At 36.2% G+C, this 20,717-nt stretch overlaps 2 protein-coding genes across 2 annotated transcripts; both read left to right on the top strand.

The window, feature by feature from the left end:
• Window positions 1-3,692: 3,692 nt before the first annotated feature.
• Window positions 3,693-4,901, top strand: LOC100394781 (olfactory receptor 5B17). The gene has a single exon (XM_002755361.6). It carries the CDS (start codon window positions 3,717-3,719, stop codon window positions 4,662-4,664), a length of 948 nt encoding a protein of 315 aa, XP_002755407.5. The 5' UTR covers window positions 3,693-3,716; the 3' UTR covers window positions 4,665-4,901.
• Window positions 4,902-17,564: 12,663 nt separating this feature from the next.
• LOC100394424 (olfactory receptor 5B12-like) lies at window positions 17,565-19,309 on the top strand. The gene has a single exon (XM_002755360.5). It carries the CDS (start codon window positions 17,565-17,567, stop codon window positions 18,516-18,518), a length of 954 nt encoding a protein of 317 aa, XP_002755406.5. The 3' UTR covers window positions 18,519-19,309.
• The last annotated feature ends 1,408 nt before the right edge of the window (window positions 19,310-20,717 follow it).

The raw sequence follows: 20,717 nt of genomic DNA, 5'->3' as shown, positions 1-20,717 counted from the left end.
CACTGCTCATGTATGTAATAAAAATTAATAAAATTGGGGGAGAAAAAAGGCATGACAGCAATTATGGCAAATAAACATGTATGTGACCCAACATAACAAACCATATCACCAGATGCTGTTTAATTGCTTCATCCCTAGATAAGTGAGATAAAGGAAAGCTATTTCCCTCACAGGGACCCTGTTCCTTAGATAGTTCCATGCTTGTACACTTTTCTCCTGGCTCCCATTCATTAGGCTCTGAAATCATAGTATGGCTCCACATTACATTATTTGAAATGGAGAAGACTCTAACAAGAGACACTTGAATCCTTACTTATCCGAATGAATGCTAATACGTTTAATGCACACTCTGGTCTTTACCAAAACTGAGAATTTGCAGTAATTCTGCAAAGAAAAGCAGAAAAAAAACTTCCAAGATAAAAACTGTATTGGTTCATGCTGAAGGGATAACAACTTACTAAGGTCTGTATAGATCTACTGTCCACTTCTCTATATAGATACAATTGTGTAAAGTCGTGGGAGAAACCATTTTCTCATTTATATTCTACAAATAAGGAAACTGAGCTTGGCAGAAGGCAAATAACTTTTTCAAGTTCACAGAAAAATACATGGTACGTGTAAGAACTGAACCCAGACTTTTATACCACAGCAAAATGACACAACATTTAAAAATGTTAAATGTTTGAGCTAGCACTCCCCATTAATGATTCTTTCTCCACTTCTTTATTCCTCAAAAAAATTGAACATTTTTGAAAAGTACATGACAGAGAATTTCTCAATGTTATTTAGGCATTCTTCTAAGGATAAGTTTCTGATTTCAGACTCACAACTGAGAACTGCCTTTTTCTTCTTTTCAAAGAGCAAGGTAAGCTTTTATATTCAATATATACTTTTGGTGAAATATGTAATTGATGCAAAAGCAGTGTGGCAGCTACATCTTTTATAAGTTTTTGAGCCCAGGTCTACTTGTTTGAACATTTTTTCTAAAACACAGAAATGGATCTAGCATTCATTGTAAGAAAAAGAAAAAGAAAAAAAAGAAAGGAAGAAAGAAAAAATTTAACCAGCAGACAATACAGTGGTATTTATGAAATGCCATGCTGCTTTCCCTAAGATGATAACAAAACCCTAAGATAAATGATGCTGGCATTGAATGGGTGGTAAATTTAAAATTTATGTGGTTTATTATGCGTTGGTTCATCATTGAAGGAATAGCTCCCCCAAACAGGATGCGACAACATTTCCATAGACCTCAGAAAAATTATGACATTACCAAGATCCCTATTCCATTTTTACTATCACTTCCTTACAATCTCACTTTTTCAATACTTGCTAATCTAGAAAATATGACATTGCAGTGATTAAAGGCACAGAAACATGTAGAATATGAGGAAGATAAAACAATTCCGCTAATCTCTCAAAATGTAACAGCAAAATGGGGTTATATATGTGTGTGTATAGATACTCTCTTCCTCCATCCTCCTCCACAGGATGGAGGAAGAGAGTATCTATACACACACATATATAACTATCTATGTTAATCTATCATCTATCATTCACGAACAAACTGGTTCATAAGTACAAAGGTTAAGCTGCTAGCAATTTTAGAAGATCTGATTTAGAAAATGAATATATTCCAGATATGTGAATTTGAGAATTTAATACTTTCTCTGATCTTCTGTTGATTCATGTATACAGTGAGGAAGTTGGCTATGTGATCTGTGAGTATATCTCAACTAGCTCTGATTCCAGCAATAATTTACCTAGAATATATAATATTCACACTCAGTATGGAAGCCTTAATAATGTTCCCCAAATGTGGTCATATCTTAACGCCTGAAACCCATGAACATGTGGTCTTACATGACTTTTTTTTTAACTGCACAGTGATTAAATTAAGGTTTTGAGATGGTAGGATTATCCTAGATTATCCAGGTAGGTACAGTGAGAACCTGTTATTCATCACAGAACATAGTATTTAAAAAAATTATAGCTCATATAATTGTGTGGGTAGTTTTTTGGCAAACAAATAATTTGAAGTCTAGAAGTATCAATTGATGTTTACTGGGGGCAGGAGAAAGATGATAGACAATAGTGGTTATCAGGAAATGAATGTCCTTCCAACAGATTCAAATTCAAATAAAAAGATGTGTGCATAAACAGATCTGCAGCCTAAAGACAGCCCCCCAGACTACGAACCTCCAACCTTCAATATCTGATATCCAGCTGAGTGTTGAGAGTAATGATAGGAAGGATATGTCTAAGGTGAAAGGGGATTGTTTCAACACAAGGTAAAATATGAACCACCATGGCACGTGTATACCTATGTAACAAACCTGCACATTCTGCACATGCCCCAGAACTTAAAGTATAATTTTTTAAAAAGAGAGAACTCAAAAAAAAACAGGACTCGAAGATCCCTGGGTTCTCATGCAGGATGATTGACATGGCCATTCATCTGGGAAAGAATGGATAGAGTGAGAAATGCTGAAGGAAATGAAAGACTGGACACAGTGTGTAAGAAAACACAGATCAGAGTAAAGTTGCCACACTTCAAAACCCTTGAGACCTGTGTGTCATCTCTACCTTTCCTACAATACTATTATTATCACTCTGTCCTAATAATAATATCATAGCTAGCACTCATCAGGACTGTGCCGAATGCCCACGTTATGCCAACTGCTGAGCATTATCTCATTTAACTCTCAAAATAATCTCTTGACATAAGTCCTAATACCATCTTTATTTTACTAATGGATAAAATGGAACTCAATGAAGTTAGATTAAGGCCACTGTCTCCCAGGTAGTAAATGTTAGGTCTTATGAGTGAATACAAATCTACTTCTCCCTAGAGCCCTAGATTGTATAGAAGATATGCTATATCTTCTCTGCAGAATTGGCTTTGTCAGTTGTACATGACATTAATGCTGCATTTATTCCACTTCACCTGCTATGCATTTATTTGTGCGTTGCTCTACTATGCAACTTCATATGTTAAAGTTGGTATAATAGAGAGAATGATTAAATATAAATTCAATAACATTTCAATTTAAAATAATTCAAATTCATTAAAAGCATTTAGGTCAGGAACTACCCTGATTTTGTCTAAAGCTGGGTTCTATCTACTAGTGCTTGTGTAATCTTGCATAAATTATTCAAACTATTTTTTTTAACCAAGATGCTTCATATACAAATTGGTATAATAACTAATCAAATAATAGGATTTATGAGAGCTTTCTATGAGGAGATATACATATATATATATATAAGGTATCTGGCATGGGACAACTATAAGTGAGTTTAAGATGTTAGATTCAAAAACATACTATTTAGGAGATAGATTCATTTCAGGCAAATGACGTTGGACAACTCATTATCCCCTTCCTATGACTCCATTTACTCAGACACAAAACTAAGAAGCTGGGAAGATAATCCATGAAGACTCTCTTTCTTCAATATTCTATTACTGTATAGAATTTTTGATCTAGGAAATACAGAAAACAAATTATTTCTATAAGAAGTCAGCAAATCACACTGCCATGTGTGTACCTATGCAACTATCTTGCATGTTCTGCACATGTACCCCAAAACGACACAGACATTTCAGTTTTGTGCAACTCTGTTTTGTTCATCACAGGGTTTTTCTTTCTTTTTCTTTTTCTTTTTTTTTAACCTCTCTTTGCTGCAGAGTATCTTGTGGTTCTAAAATAACATCCATGGAGAATAACACAGAGGTGAGTGAATTCATCCTCCTTGGTCTAACCGACGCCCCAGAACTACAGGTTCCCCTCTTTATCATGTTTACCTTCATCTACCTCATCACTCTGACTGGGAACCTGGGGATGTTCATATTAATCCTGCTGGACTCTCATCTTCACACTCCCATGTACTTTTTTCTCAGTAATCTGTCTCTGGTGGACATTGGTTACTCCTCAGCCGTCACACCGAAGGTTTTAACTGGGTTGCTTATAGAAGACAAAGCTATCTCCTACAATGCCTGTGCTGCTCAGATGTTCTTTTTTGCAGTCTTTGCCAATGTGGAAAATTACCTCTTGTCTTCAATGGCCTATGACCACTATGCAGCAGTGTGTAACCCCCTGCATTACACCACCACCATGACAACACGTGTGTGTGCTTGTCTTGCTATAGGCTGTTATGTCATCGGTTTTCTGAATGCTTCTATCCAAATTGGAGACACATTTCACCTCTCTTTCTGCATGTCCAATGTGATTCATCACTTTTTCTGTGACATACCAGCAGTCATCACTCTGACCTGCTCTGATAAACACATTAGTGAGCTGATTGTTGTTCTTATATCAGGTTTTAATGTTGTTTTTGCACTTTTTGTTATCTTGATTTCCTACCTGTTCATATTGATCACCATTCTTAAAATGCACACAGGTAAAGGATATCAGAAGACTTTTTCCACCTGTGGGTCTCACCTCATTGCCATTTTCTTATTTTATATAACCACCATCATCATGTATGTACAGCCAAGTTCCAGTCATTCCATGGACACAGACAAAATTGCATCTGTGTTCTACACTATGATCATCCCACTGCTGAATCCTGTAGTCTATACCCTAAGGAACAAAGAGGTGAAGAATGCATTCAAGAAGGTTGTTGAGAAGGCAAAATGTTCTCTGGATTCAGTCTTTCAATGATGTAAAATTATCACAAAGTTATTTTATCACCCTTAGATCTACGTTATGCATGATCCCAAATGTCAAAATGCTATATGGTGCATAGAATGTAAAATTTCATCTAATATTATTTCTGTCTTTAGTTGAGAAACAGTTCTAAGTATCCATAAGTTAGAAAAACACAATGATAATTTCTCACGAAGTTTAATGAAATATGTGTGGTCTATTGTCATATTTTAGCCAACTATAAGTCATTACTGTTTCTTAATAAACTAATGTTTCAAGCATTTATAATCTCAAGTATTTGGTACAGTTTTCTCATATGACAATTTATAAATGGTAAATAACTGTATTTGAATGATAATAGATTAGAATTAAAGGGCAGAAATGATTCTTTTTTTAACCTTAGCCTATGACTACCAAAGACATCTTGAACTGAAAGGAAGAAATAAAACAATCTCTGTTTGCTATTTAAAATATAAAATCATGGCTGGGTTTGGTGGTTCATGCCTGTAATCCCAGCACTTTGGGAGGCTGAGGCAGGTGGATCACTTGAGGTCAGGAGTTCAAAACCAGTCTAGTCACATGATGAAAATTTTTCTCTATAAAAAATACAAAAAAATTAGTTGGACATGGTGGCTGACACCTGTAATCCCAGTAACTCAGGAAGCTGAGGCAGGAGAATTGCTTGAACCTGGGAGGCAGAGGATGCGGTGAACTGAGATCATGCCATTTCACTCTAGCCTGGGCAACAAATTGAGACTCCATCTCAACAAATAAACAAGTAATTCCCTAAAAATTATCAGAACTAATAAATCAATTCAGCAAAATATCAAGATACAATAACAACATACAAAAATCATTGGTATTTCTATCTACTAGAAGTAGGTAATCTGAAAATAAAGTGAAGAGAATTTACATTCTCACCAATGATGTGTAAGTGTCCGCTTTGCTCTACAACCTTACCAACATCTGTTCTTTTTTGATTCTTAATAGTAGCCATTCTGCCTGACGTGAGAAGGTATCTCATTGTGGTTTTGATTTGCGTTCCTCTGATGATTCATGATGTTAAGCATTTTTTCATATGTTTGTTGGTAGCTTGTACGTCGTCTTTTGAAAAGTGTCTTTTTCTCATTTTTAAATGGGATTTTTTATTTTTTACTTGTTTACTTGTTTCTTACACATCCTGAATATTCAACCTTTGTCAGATGCATAATTTGAAAATAGTTCCCTCCATTCTGTAGATTGCGTGTTTACTCTACTGAAAGTTTATTTTGCCATGCAGAAGCTCTTTAGTTTGATAGCCTCTTTTGCTGTATAAAGTCTCTTTAGTTTATTGAGGACCAACTGGCCAAATTTTTGTTGTGTTGCAATTGTTTTTGAGGACTTAGTCATAAGTTCTTTTCCAAGGCCAATGCCCAGAATAATGTTTCCTACGTTTTCTTCCAAAATTCTTGTAGTTTGATGTGTTACATTTAAGTCTTTAATTCATTTTGAGGTAAATTTCACATATAGTAAAATTAGGGGTCCAGTTTCATTCTTCTGCATATGGCTAGCCAGGCATCCCAGCTCCATTTATTGAATATGGAGTCCTTTCTTCATTGCTTATTTTTGTTGATTTTGTTGAAGGTAAGATGACTGTAGGTAAGTGGCTTTATTTCTGGATTTTCTATTGTGCTCCATTGCTCTATGTGTCTGTTTCGATATCATGCCGTTTTGGTTATTGTAACCTTATAGTATAAACTTGGGAAATAAAATGCCTCTGGCTTTGTTGGTTTTGTTTATGATTGCTTTGTTTTTTTTTTTATGATTGCTTTGGCTATTTGAGCTCTTTTTTAGTTCCAATTAATTTAAGAATAGGTTTTTTTCTAGTTCTGTGAAAGATGATGTTGGTAGTTTGACAAGAATAACATTGAATCTGCAGGTTGCTTTGAGCAATATGACCATTTTGACAATATTGATTTTTCTAATTCATGAGCATGGATTTTTCCCTGAGGAACATAGACACAAAAATCCTCAACAAAATACTATCAAACTGAATCCAACAGCATATCAAGAAATCAATTCACCATAGCCAAGTAGGCATTACTCCTGGAATGCAAGATTGGTTCAATATACGCAAGTCAATAAATGTGATTCACCACAAAAACAGAATTAAAAACAAAACCCATATGATTAATTCAATAGATAGCAGCAAAAAGCTTTTAATAAAATCCAACATTGATTCATAATAAAAATCCTCAAAAAGTAGGCATTGAATGAACATACATCAAAATAATAACAGTTACTTATGACATACCCAGAGGCAACATTATGCTGAACAAGCAACTGAGAAATTTTTAAATCTATATTCTTAGTGCCTGTGTGCCCCACTTTTAGATCCAATCATTTCCTGGGAATCTTATCACTAAATGAATCATCTCATAATTTTTAGTTTGAAATAATATGTCATTAAGTGGCAAGTCACACATCAAATAAATGCTATTTAATAAATCATAAATAGAAATTAAATCAGATTATATAAAAGTGTAATGTATGATTATATTTGTAAAACTACTTCATACATAAAAATCACACAATTAACTGAAATGCTTTTAAACACCCTAATAAATATAAACATGACAATTCCTATCAGTGGAAAAGATAACATAAATTCAAAATGCTAATATAATGCACAATTTTTTATGCTTTTCCTTTTGATTCTCAGGGAGCACCAGACTATATAAAAACTACTCGTAGGAGTGTGTACCTATATCTTCTTTTTTGTCTCTGTACAATTAGATGCTTGAACATCTCAGTGTTTGTAAGATTGCACCTGGATGTCCTAAGATGCTGGAGCTTGTGGTGCAGTATAGCACGACGCAGATATTTACTTCTGTTTTATGGAAGAGGCAATAAATGGATTGTACCTTACAGCCTCCTGTGGGAACATATCTCTGCCAACAATTAATTTTGGCCCAATGAGACTGTTTCTGAATTTCTGAAGTTCAGAGGAGTGAAATAAATATGTCATTTTAAGTTTCTAAATTTGTGACAATTTGTCACAGCAGTCATGAGAATCAAATATAAACCCTCCTCTGTTTTTCCCTATGTTATAATCTCATATTATGGTATTTGTCAAAACTAAGAAACGAAGATTACCATAATGTTATATTTTAAATTTCACGCTTCATTCAGATTTCATCAGTTTTCCACTAATACGCTTTTAATCTACTTGCATTTACTTGCCATGCCTCTTTAATCTCTAATACTCTGTGACACGTTCTCAGTCTTTCTCCACTTTTGATGGTCCTGACAATTTTAAGGAGTACTAGCCAGAAATTTCAGAGAATGCTTACCATTTGAAATTTTCTGAAGTATTTTTTTTAATAATTTGACTGGGATAATGGGTTTTGGGGAGAAATACCTCTGAGGTAAAATTCTATTCTCATAACATCACATCAAGAGTATATTCTATCAACGTGGCTTAATCACTAATATTAACGTGATCATATGTGCTAGATAAAATTTACTAAGTTTCTCCATCGTAGATTTCTTTTTTAAACTTTTCTATGCTCTAGAAAGAAATCAGTAAGTCCAGTTCATGCTCCAGGTGTTGTGGAATTAAGCTACATCTAGTTCTTCTGTAGCAAAATTTGCCTCTTCCCTTTATTTGTTTATTGGCTCAATCAACAACACACTGCAGGGTGTGTCTGCAGCTTTTGGAGTTTAACTTCTTCTAGGTCCTCTTAGAGACAGAGCTAGTATATACAGAACACATACATATTAATATATGCACATAACTATACTTATTTCTGTATCTAGAAAGTATATGTGTGTTTACATCTGTATCCTATTGATATTAAGCTAAACATGATTTCATATCAATATTTCTGACTCCAATCCAGTTCATTAATCTTCCTCCTTTCTTATCTATGACTTCCCTTTCTGACAGTTAGAAACTTAGCTCTCAACAATCCCTATTTATAGACTTATATTTTGACTCCAATATACAAGTAAAGCAGTTCCATAATTATTCATCATAATGAGAAGAAATTTTAGCAAAAACAGAACCATATTTATGTATAATTACTTTTGCTTTTACACAAAGTTTTTGGTCAACACACTGTTTTCCAATATTACTTAGATCAACTTTTTTTCTCACCTGCCTTCAATGAGATTATGTCATACATTTGTGTATAATTAAATTACTTCATCATCATCTGCTTAAAGGTTAAGCAATTGTTATTCTCAATAAAGATTTTTATAAACAATTTCAAAGAGGTTTATGGGAACATACAGTTTCAGTTTACACTTTACATTTAGTTTCTTTTTTTGCATATGGACAAAAAATTGTGTGGCACAGTTTGTTGAGAGAATATATTTTGTCTTTGTTCATTTGTGCTGCCTGCTATGACCAAATAGCATAGACTGGATAATTAATTTATAATGAACAGAAATTTATTGGTTCATTGTTTTAGAGGCTGGGAACTCCAGGATCCAAGAGGCTAGCACTTGGTGAGGGTCTTTTTTTTTTTTTTTTTTTTTTTTTTTTTTTTAACACATGGACACAGGGAGGGGAACAGCGCACACCAGGACCTGTTGTGGGGTTGGGAGTGAGGGGAGGGAATTAGAGGATGGGTCAATAGGTCGGCAAACCACCACGGCACAGGTATACCTATGTAACAAACCTGCATGTTCTGCACATGTATCCCAGAACTTTTTTTTTTATGATTTTTTTTATTTTTTTTATTTTTTTTTTATTTTTTAGGGAAAAAGAGAAAAAGAAGGGGAAAAAAAGAAAAAGAGGGGAAAAGGAATACTACTTCATTCCTAAAATGGGTTTCAATAATGGCCGATCAATATTTTGAGTGTTTAAAGTGGTTAATGCATATTTTATGTGTTTAAAATGGAGAAAATTGCAACTCCTGCTTCTTATTTATTTATTTTTGCTCTCCATTTGGTTGGTACGTTTTTGTTTTTTTTTTTTTCCAACCCTTTATTTTGAGTCTATGTATATCTTTGGATATACCATTAGATTTTGTCTGTATCTTTTGATTGGGAGATTTGGTCGATTTAAATTTAGGGTTGCTGCCATTTGTTATTAACTGGCTATTTTGTCCTTTTGTTGATAAAAATTCTTCTTTATGTTAATGCTCTTTACTTTTTGGTATATTTTTAGAAAGGGTCATACTGGTTGTTCCTTTCTGTGTATAATGCTTCTTTTAGAAGTTCTTGTAAAGCAGGCCTGGTGGTAATAAAATCTCTGAGTACTTGCTTGTTCCTAAAAGATTTTATTTTTCCTTCAAATGTAAAGCTTAAATTGGCAGGATATGAAATTCTGGGCTGAAAGTTCTGTTGATTAAGTATATTGAATATTGGCCCCCACTCTCTTCTAGCTTGTAGGGTTTCCATTGAGAGATCTGCTGTAAGCCTAATAGGCTTACCTTTATGGGTGACTTGATCTTTCTCTCTGGCTGCCCTTAATATTTTCTCCTTCGTTTCGATCTTGGTGAATCTAATGATTATGTGCCTTGGGGTTGGTCTTCTTGAGGAATATCTTTGTGGTGTTCTCTGTATTGCCTGGGGTTGAATAGTGTCCTGCTTTGCTAAATTAGGAAAATTTTCCTGGATAATGTCCTGGAGAGTATTTTCCAACTTGACTTCATTCTCTCCACAACATTCAGGTACACCAATCAAGCGTATATTAGGTCTTTTCACATAGTCCCATATTGCTTGGAGACTTTGCTCATTCCTTTTTATCCTTTTTTCTCTATTCTTGTCTTGTCCTTTTGTTTCATTAAGTTGGTCTTCTACCTCTGATACCCTTTCTTCTGCTTGATCCATTCGGCTGTTTAAGCTTGTACATATTTCACTAAGTTCTTGTGTTGTATTTTTCAACTCCATAAGTTCATTTGTATTCCTCTCTATATTGTCTATTCTTTTCAACATTTCATCGAACCTTTTTTCCAAGTTCTTAGTTTCTTTACATTGGGTTAGAACAAGTTCCTTTAACTCCCAGAAGTTTCTTATCAATCACCTTTTAAAGCCTACTTCAGATAATGGAACACAGTCCTTTTCCATCAGGGCTTGTTCCGTTACTGATGAGTCCTCTTCCATCAGGGCTTGTTCGGTTGCTGATGAGTCCTTTTCCAACAGGGCTTTTTCCGTTGCTGATGGGTTCTGATTTTGAGTATACGCGGCCTTCTTAGGCTGTCTTTTTCCCTTCATTGTAGATGAACCGCCTTTCTAATTAGTTTTCTGAGTGGACGTCCGACTTATTGATTCCCAGTGCTGGGATCCGAGCAACCCACTGTGGCAGCCTAAATAGCAGCGATAAGACTGATGGTGCTCTTCTGCCCGGGAATCTCTGGTCTGGCTTCCCTCTTGAGTCTGCAACAAGCGGCTCTGACTTCCTGGAGCTCCAAACTCCGGTCAGTAGGGGAAGCAGTCCCGTTGGCTCTGCCTGAAGAGCTGCCGCGCCGAGACGCCGGCAAAACCGCTGCGGCGGCCACAAGAGTCTCGCTGGCAACCCGTGGGGCTCCTCCACTGGGAATCGGCTAATTGGTGAGTGACGAAAATTCGTCTAATGATGTGGCATCGTCTGGTTCTCTGAGCTTTCACTGGGAGCTACAATCCTGAGCCGTTAGTGGTCGGCCATCTTCGGTGAGGGTCTTTTTGCTTTGTCATTTTATGATGGAAAAACAAAGAGAGGTCAAGAGAAAGCAAGAGGGGGCAATCTCGCCCTTGCAATAATGAACCCATTCTAGTGATAATGGCACTAGTCTATTGATAGGTGGAGCCTTCATGACTTAAATATCTCTGAAAGATAACACCTTCTATTACCATCAAAACGGCAATTAAATTTCAACCTGGGTTCTGGAAGAACAAATACTCAAAACATAGCATATTTCCTCCATTGGTGTGTCTTTCCGTCTTTCACAATATTCAATTTATTATCTACCAGTGGATCAGTTTCTGTATCCTGTAATCAATTCCATGGGTTTATGTATCTACCTTTTCCCCAATCCCATACAGTCCTGACTACTATTATAATGGTAAGACATGAAACCAGGTCATGTACATGCTGCAGCTTTGTTCTTTTAATTATTTTGCCTATTCTGCTATATTTGCTGTTATGGATAAAGTTATAATCAGCTTGTGAGTATTTACACACAAAAAAAGCTCACTTGAGTTTGGCTGAAGTCACATAAAGTCTGAAAAATAATCATCTTGAAGTCTGCCAATTTATGAATATAATATATCTTTAGGCTCACTTAGATGTTTTATTTTTAACTGGTGTCCTGTACTTTTTGGAATTTTTAAGACAAATAACTTAAATATGCTCACAGAGCTAAGGAAATTGAAGAAAGAACTAAGTAAAACCAAGAAAACAATGTGTCAAAAAATTTTAAAAATTTAATAAAGAGAGGGTAATTATAAAACATCAGCATAATAGAAATTCTGGAACAGTAACCAATAAGAGATTAACTACACCATGAAAAGTAATGGCTCAGATTGCCTGAATTTAAAATATTAATATCTTTTATGCTATCAAAATACTGCCTTTCATTGTCACATGAGCGTAGGAGAGTAGCCTATGAGGAGGGGTAGAAGACATCTCACTTTGTGAATTAAGAAGCTGTGACCATGGCAAATCTATACCCAGCTCTTTGGGAACAGAGCTAGGATTATAATTGATCTTGTGTTTTGTAGTACAGTTTTATCCACATGCCAGAATATCTGAATTTCTAGATGAAAAAGAGCCATTTTGTGTTGCTTTATACCTAGAAGTGTATATAAGACAGTGGGCAATGCATTGGCTTCTTGGGATATCAGTGGAATACAGAAATTATTTTTCAAAAATAGTCAGATGAACATTTTATATGCTTTATCTCAATGTGGCAACTCATAGAAGAAAGAAAATTCACGTAGGGTACTCTGGCCCATTCTGAACATTTCATGGTGATTTCATAACACATGACAGATATTTTAATTATATCATTTATTACTATTTCGGTATTTACTTACAGAGCTTACTTTCTACCCCTGTAACAGAAACTGTTATAAAGTCAGGACTCAGTTCTCATTAGGTGAATTAGGTCAAAGAGATTCAAGCTATGCCTTTTGTATTAGAGCTAGGAACACTTTATATTTTAATTCTGAGCACATGATAGAACATATTTATTAAAAAGTGATCACAAGTTCTAAAGCTTTGCATATGTGCAAAGCTACCTAGGAAGAGAATGAGTAGTCTGAAGCACACATTACACTAAGTATTCAATATGATCTACTTTATTTAATTCGTCTATTATATAGGGAGAAAAATATTATTTTTAATTGTATTGATAAGGAAACTAATACATAGAAAATTACTGTGACACAGAATTTCAGAAAGATGGTTCAGATTGTGCATTTTAGACCATTCTGCATGGATTAATTCCATTTAAGAGTTGGAAGCAGGGCCGGGCGTGGCGGCTCAAGCCTGTAATCCCAGCACTTTGGGAGGCCGAGGCGGGTGGATCACGAGGTCAAGAGATGGAGACCATCCTGGTCGACATGGTGAAACCCCGTCTCTACTAAAACTACAAAAAATTAGCTGGGCATGGTGGCACGTGCCTGTAATCCCAGCTACTCAGGAGGCTGAGGCAGGAGAATTGCCTGAACCCAGGAGGCGGAGGTTGTGGTCAGCCGAGATCGCACCATTGCATTCCAGCCTGGGTAACAACAAGAGTGAAACTCCATCTCAAAAAAAAAAAAAAAAAAAAAAATTGGAAGCAAATGAAACAAAAATACCAATGTGAAATTCGAAAGTAAAACAAGATAAGAAATATGCATGAACAACAGTTTTATAAAATTTTTATAAGGGGATAAATATTAAACTAGATTAAGTTAAATTGAGAAGTATCTTATAGAAGAATGTTTACATATTCAAGATACAGTTCAGAGAGCAAAAACATAGAAAATACAAAGAAGAATTTAAGAGTCAGGATAAAGAGATGCCATCAAGATGGCAGAATGGAAAGGCTCAGGTTTGTCTTCCACAGAAATACCATTTAGCAATGATGTGCAATGTGTGGATCAAAATAACTTTATGAGAAGTGCAGAATCTAGTTAAATAGTTGCAGTACCCCCAGACAAGCACAAAAGTAAGAACAGTCACATTGAAACATGTAAAAAGAGCAATTTCACTTTACCATATCAGCTCTTTTCTCAAGTTGTCACAGCTCAGCACCAACTGAGATTGCCTCAGTCTAAAAATTTTCTCCTGGAGGGAGGATAAAATGGAGGATATATTCAACCTTCTAGTCTTTCAGCATGCTGCCAAAGCCAATTTGTAAAGACTGGAAATGGGTGCTTTTTATTCAAACACAGACACCAAGGCAAAGCTACAAGAAACACAAAGAATCGGGAAAACATGACGCAATCAAAGGAATAAAATATGTTTCTAGTAATGAAATGTAATACAAAGCTATTCTTTGCTGCCTCAGTGGTTCTAAAGTAGTTGCATTCTCTCTGCTTGTTTTAAGCTTTAACCTAGTCATTGTCTGCTACCAAGCACTCACCTCTCAACATATGCAGCCAGACAATATGTCATATGATGACCTATCCACTTTATGCTTTCCTTTCCTTGTTTTGACCAAGTTACATTTAAGTTAACCGACAAAAATACTTCTCTCATGCTATGGCTGCACCACCTATGACTACCCCAGTAAAAGTGCTCACCCATCAGTCCTCTCCTCTGCCTGTTTTCCTGACAGCCAAGCTCAACACACAGTTTTTGATGAACTACGTGATCCTTTGGTCATACTGTGTCTTTCCTTTAAGACCTGTAGATATAATAAAATTTTAAGTTTTTATATCTCTCTGAGTGTTTTTAGCTGTGTAGAAGTGATCCTTGAAGGACCCCAACTAGGATGCTTAGCCCTGTTTACATAATACTGATTGGAGTGGTTCCCAAGAGCACGTCATCTGTTCGAAAAAAATAAAATACATAGACAACAAAATGTGGATAGTTTATTATACATCATATACTGGGGAGACTAAGTTACATACCTGTGACAAATAAACTCAAAAGTCCAATAATTTCAAACTACAAAGATTAATTTATTACTTCTGCTAATATATGTGCACCACAGGTTGTCTAGGAAAGGGACAGTCTCTCTCTACATGTTTACTCAAATGCCCTATGAGAGATACACAGTTGTTATCATCTCCTTTACATAGGTGACATACTGAGGTTTGGAGAGATTAAATAACTTAGCCAAGGTCACACTGTAAAAGGTGACAGAACTAGGATTGAGCCTAAGCCATGTGACCACACAACTCGCATTTATAATAACTACACTTGACTGCATTGATAAAAGAGAGATAATTCCACCCTGGAATTTGAGATCAGAGGCAACTATGCAGAAGAAAGAATGGATTCATTCCTTTAGTTCAAAAAGTAAGGAAAAAGATTGCCAGACCACCCTAGTTGTAAGATAAATGAGTATTTTGTTTTTAAAAAATTTTTTAAAGGAAGAAAAAAAATCCTGGGGAGATCACAAGATATTTGAGAAAAAGCTAAATATGAGGCAGTTTGCATGAGATCCTGACATTGCCTTAGCTAGAGATGTTAATGAGGCTTTTATTTTTGTTGCCTAACATGGCTATGACACTGCTGATTTGATAACTGGAGGCTCTTTCCTCTAAGCTCCCATTTCTCCATGTCTTCATAAGCACTCTCAGGCCATAAGAATGCTTTTGAATTCATAAAGATTTCAAAAAAGCATCAAAATATAAATGATTTTCCAGGTACTACAGGGTGGATGATCAGTTTTGAGTTAAGAGGAGTCATCCCATGCACCTATACTTTTTCATGATATTTCAGTACCAGGAACTTGCAGATAAGGATTGAACAACTTTTATAAGATGTTGAATCAAGATGTGATTCAAATGCAAATTATCCTCTGCCGTCTTCAGTCAGGGTCAGATGGGGAGGACCAATCTGGGATCAGGAGCCTCCTGAGATATCCACTGGCAGGATCTAAATGTTTCTCGTGAGATTGTTCGCTGTCGCTGCCTTGATATTTGCAAGAGCACAGCTCAGATTCTATCCCACAACATAGAGTTCCACAGGCGAGGAAAGAGTTTCTCCAGCATGATGCTTTTCTGGCTGTGGATTTCCAGTCAATGCTCTGGACTTGAAGGTTTTCCACATCCTCTTCTTTGTATCTTCAATTTGTCTGTTCCTAGGGCAAAAGTAAGTATCAACAAAACACAATCATAGCCAATTTAGAATTTCAAGGGGTGCTAGAAGGTCTAATCATTTTCTTTACAAATACACAAAAGGAAAATAAAGCCTTGAGCAGTTGGAGTCGACCACAGGCACCCTGTTAGCCAGCTGTCTTCTGACTCCTTGTCCATTGCTCTTTCCACTCTACTAAGCTGCTCTACAGCACCCAAATTTCCACACTCGTTACGATCCGATGTCTGCTATAAATGGTTGGGATGATGTTTTTACTCAAAAGGGAGTACACACTTCCTAATTTGCTTTTATTTAGAATGTGCTATAAACATAGCAGTGCAAAGACCTTACCTCCTTTTCTGAATTTCGGGAGTTGTAACTTTCAACATATGTTTGAGAATATCAAATATTAGGTTATTTACTTTAGAAACATTCAAGTTTGGAAACTCAATATTGTTGGCTGGTTGTACTGCAGTAACCCAGAAGAGATGCAACAAGCTATAAAAAATAATGGCTCAGATTGCCTAATGAAAATTGTTAGTATCTTTTATAATTTTCAAATAACTTTCAAATTCATTGGCACATAAGAGCAGAATAGCCTACAGGACAGATAGAGAGTGATTTTCACCTTGACTAATATCAAAGACAAGGGCTATATCATCACCTGCCTTGAATATGAAAGATTATTAAACCGAAAGAAGTGACTATGACTCAAGACTGCAGATTCAGAAGGTCTCTTGAATTGAAAGGGCCTCTCAAAGCTATAACCATGGCAACACAATAAGCTGTCACCTGAGCCAGCACTGGAGGTAAGCATCACCAGCTACACTGTGTAATACAGCAGGAGGTCTGTGACTTGATTGTACTTGGAGGACACAGAGTCTCCAGAGAACAGAAGCGACTTTTTCATCTTCCCCTATTCTCCCTCTTCATAAATAATGAAAAGACATGGGTTATGGTGGGAGATGAAAACATCAGCCCTTAAGAAAAATAAAGATTGTGAGATGAAAACATCTAGAGCTTAGCTTCAACCTCTTGAAAACTGCTCCTTTGGTTTTTCAGTTATTGAGAGACACCAACATATCAGTACGAATGTACATCACAGATCTTGCCGTTTCCTTTCACAGCCAATGAAGCACCCAGTTAAGGGCCCACATAAATTAGTCAGAAAAGTGTGCGTGTCCCTAGAGAAAGGCCCTGAATCTTTGCATGTTTTCAGCTTCTAAGAACAGATTAGTGAGGAGTCTATCAGAGATGGGAAGTGTATGTGACAGGTCTTGTCACCATCATATACCAAAGAATGACCAAATATTTTCTGTATTTCACTTTCTGTTAATTAAGATTTTTATGTAGACAAGAGGGCTTCAAAGATACAGCAAAGCTGTGAAAAAGAGTGCTGTGTGATTTAGTGTAATAGAGTATAACATACACTAGGAAAGCTGAAATATGCCCCAGAGATATAATACAGACCACTGTGGCAATCCTGGTCAGCAGAGTCTTTCCAGCACCCACATCATGTCTGCATTAATGGCCTCGTTCAAACTACCCCTACCCAGAATTCGGTCCAGCACCTTGCATACAGACTCCTGCACTGGACAGGAAGCTGACATGTGATCAAGAGACCTGACCACACTTCAGTTCCCATGATAGTGTTCAATTAGCATAATTTTGTGTATTTTCATCTCATAGGTACCTCTCATGATAATTCCCAAATGGCTCTGATGGAAAATGTTTCAGAGGTGACAGAATTCATTCTTGTGGGGTTAACAGATGTTCTAGAGCTTCAGATCCCTTTATTTATCATCTTTACTCTCATTTATCTCATCACTCTGGTTGGCAACTTTGGGATGATCATGTTGATTCTGTTGGACTCCCGGCTCCACACCCCCATGTACATTTTCCTCAGCAACCTCTCTCTGGTGGACTGTGTTTATACATCTGCTGTCACTCCCAAGGTAATGGTGAAGTTTCTCACAGGAAGTAAGATCATATCCTACAATTCATGTGCCACCCAGATGTTCTTCTTTGCAGCCTTTGCCACTATTGAAAGTTTCCTCCTGGCCTCAATGGCTTTTGACCGTCATGCTGCAGTGTGTAAACCCCTGCATTACACCACAACCATGACAAGTTCCATGTGTTTCCTGCTAGTCACTGGCTCCTACATCTGTGGACTCTTTCAGGCCTCCATCCATGTTGCCTTTACTTTCCATCTCTCCTTCTGTGATTCCAATGTGGTTAATCACTTTTTCTGTGACATTCCACCACTCTTGGCTCTTTCTTGTTCTGATATTCACACAAATGAGATTGTGCTCTTCATATTGGCAGCATTTAATATCTTTTTCACTCTCTTGATTATCTTGAACTCTTATATTTTTATTTTTATTGCTATCCTGAGGATGCATTCAGCTGAGGGACAAAAGAAGGCCTTCTCCACCTGTGCTTATCACCTCACTACTGTTTCCATCTTCTATGGGACAATCATCTTTATGTACTTACAGCCAAGTTCTGGTCATTCCATGGACACAGACAAAATCTCATCTGTGTTCTACACCATGGTCATCCCCATGCTGAACCCTCTAGTCTACAGCCTGAGGAACAAAGAAGTCAAGAGTGCATTCAAGGTGATTACTGGAAAAGCAAAGTCTTCATTAGGCTTAGCCTATTAATTATAAATAGTTTGCAAACCATGTTGAAATTTCATTGGATCTCTAGTGTCTAATAATTTTTTTATTTTTATTAATTATCTCTTATCTTTTATTTCTCTGAGTACTTCCTTCACACTGAGATCTGTTCAATCCATATTTTGGGAATATAACTAGGTTGGAGAAAATTTTGGATGTCTTTTAGCAGAAATAAAATGTCACTTCTATTTTAAGATTAAGGCTATAATCCTAGATAGTATAGAATTCCATACTACAACACACTATTAAAGTGTTTTGCAGGTAAACCTCATAGGTATATAATACCAGAATGATATTCTCAATTTCTTTAATTCCAAACAACTCTATGATTCTTGCACACAGCAAGGAGTCATTGTTCTTAGAAATTAGTGCATCTGAGAATCACCCTGAGAGATTATCAAAAGGCAGAATCCTAGGATCTAATCCAAGATAATCTCACCTAGTACATCTGTGGTGAAATCCAGAATTCCATAGTAGTATCTTTCACTATCCACATCTATCTGGATCCTGAGCTTAAAAATTGCAAGAGTTCCAGTGGTGAATTTGGATAATCGGGAATACTGTATAATATAAATGTATTTAGTTCCTGAATTTCGAAGATCAAAAACAGAGTTCAGAGGGCGATAATCAGTCTGAAAACATATCTGTATCTCTTTCTTATTTGAATTCTAGACAGAAGTTTAACCATGTCTAACACTTGGACAGCAACATTTCCTGTTATATATGCTTCTGTACATTTTCAATAAAAATGAAAAATGAATTTACAAAACTAGAAATTTGTGTCTGGATTATATCTGTGAATGGAAATATTGAGAGGAGAAAAATGAACTCAAGTTATCCCCCAAACTATTAACTGTGACTCTGACATCTAACAAGACACTGAACTCAAGATCAAAGTGAGGGGATCTCTTTTCAGGTGAGATACAGGGAAATGAAATAACATCATATCAGCCCTCTCATTCTCCACCAAGCTTTTTTTTCATACTATAGAAGTCATTAAGTGCCCATTTAATAAAAAAGGAGAATCAATGAAATTATTAAATAATTATATAAATGAATGAAGGAATGTATGAGTAGATGATAATGTGGATGAGTAAATGAATGAGTGAGTGAGAAAAAGTAGAATTGAGATGTAAAAGAATGAGTCAGCAGCAAACTGGACCCCTAATGGCTAATCACAGGATTCAAGAGCTACTCGTTCTATGTGGCCAGAGGGAGGACACCTCTCAGATCACCATACAATATTCTATCTTCCCTTATCTCTTTGAAATATAAACCATGTCTCTTCCTACTAATTAAACCCAGCATGCTTATCTCAGGATATAGTCCACTTGGGACCTTATAGGCTCTCGGATTACCATGAAAATCAGGAAAAATATGCAGCTTGAGTCAAACCAATCAAGGCAAAAAATCATAGGGTGCCCAATTCTTATAGGAAAACCTTAACTGGTGAAGATAAAGAAGGAGAAAATGGTCTGCCCTCTTCTCTCTCCATTGGCCTGACAGGGAAGATAAGCAGAAGGGATAAATGCTGTCTTTCATCGAAGGCACTCACTGTGTGCCAAGCACAGTGCTGAGTACTATCTATCTAGATAGCAATGGGAGTTTTTATTCTTCATAGGGGCTTCACAAATAGGGTTATAACTCTTTGCAAGGTCAGATTGCAGGGGGAAAAAGTTTTTCTCTAAAGATTTTCATTAGAAAGGCAAATATCTTTTAAAAAGATCATTAGCTGCCTTAGGATCATAAGAAAATTGCATGATGAATTTTTCCCTTTGAAGTGTTCTTAAATTGTATTAATGCAATGATTAAGATCGAAGTCCCCAATATGAGATAATGTGTTCAAATATGTTCAATTGTGGGAATCTTTCTGTGTTTCAGTTACCCAGTCAGCAAAATGTACATAGCAATAGTACCTACTTCATAGGATTGGGGTGATATTTAATGAGATAGTACATTTTAGTCACTTAGTACAATGTTTAACCTACTGTAAATAAATGGAACATATTTTTATTATTCTTTTAGCAAAAGCAATAGAGAGAACCAGACCATCCTGTCTCTTTGTTCCTCTCCCATTCCAGAACTGCCTCACTTTTTTCTCTATTTTTTGGGGTTCTTAACCTGTGCTAATATTCAACCTCCACCTAGAGACATTTTCCTGGAGCCAAGGACCTTACAGATAAA

Source organism: Callithrix jacchus, chromosome 10 (assembly GCF_049354715.1).
Source record: "Callithrix jacchus isolate 240 chromosome 10, calJac240_pri, whole genome shotgun sequence".
NCBI lineage: Eukaryota > Metazoa > Chordata > Mammalia > Primates > Cebidae > Callithrix > Callithrix jacchus.
The sequence above is the reverse complement of the archived record's forward strand: the minus strand, read 5'-3'. Positions and strand labels throughout refer to the sequence as shown.

Coding starts and splice junctions, on each gene's coding strand:
- LOC100394424 (XM_002755360.5), top strand. CDS start 17,565: ATGGCTCTGATGGAAAATGTTTCAGAGGTGACAGAATTCATTCTTGTG.
- LOC100394781 (XM_002755361.6), top strand. CDS start 3,717: ATGGAGAATAACACAGAGGTGAGTGAATTCATCCTCCTTGGTCTAACC.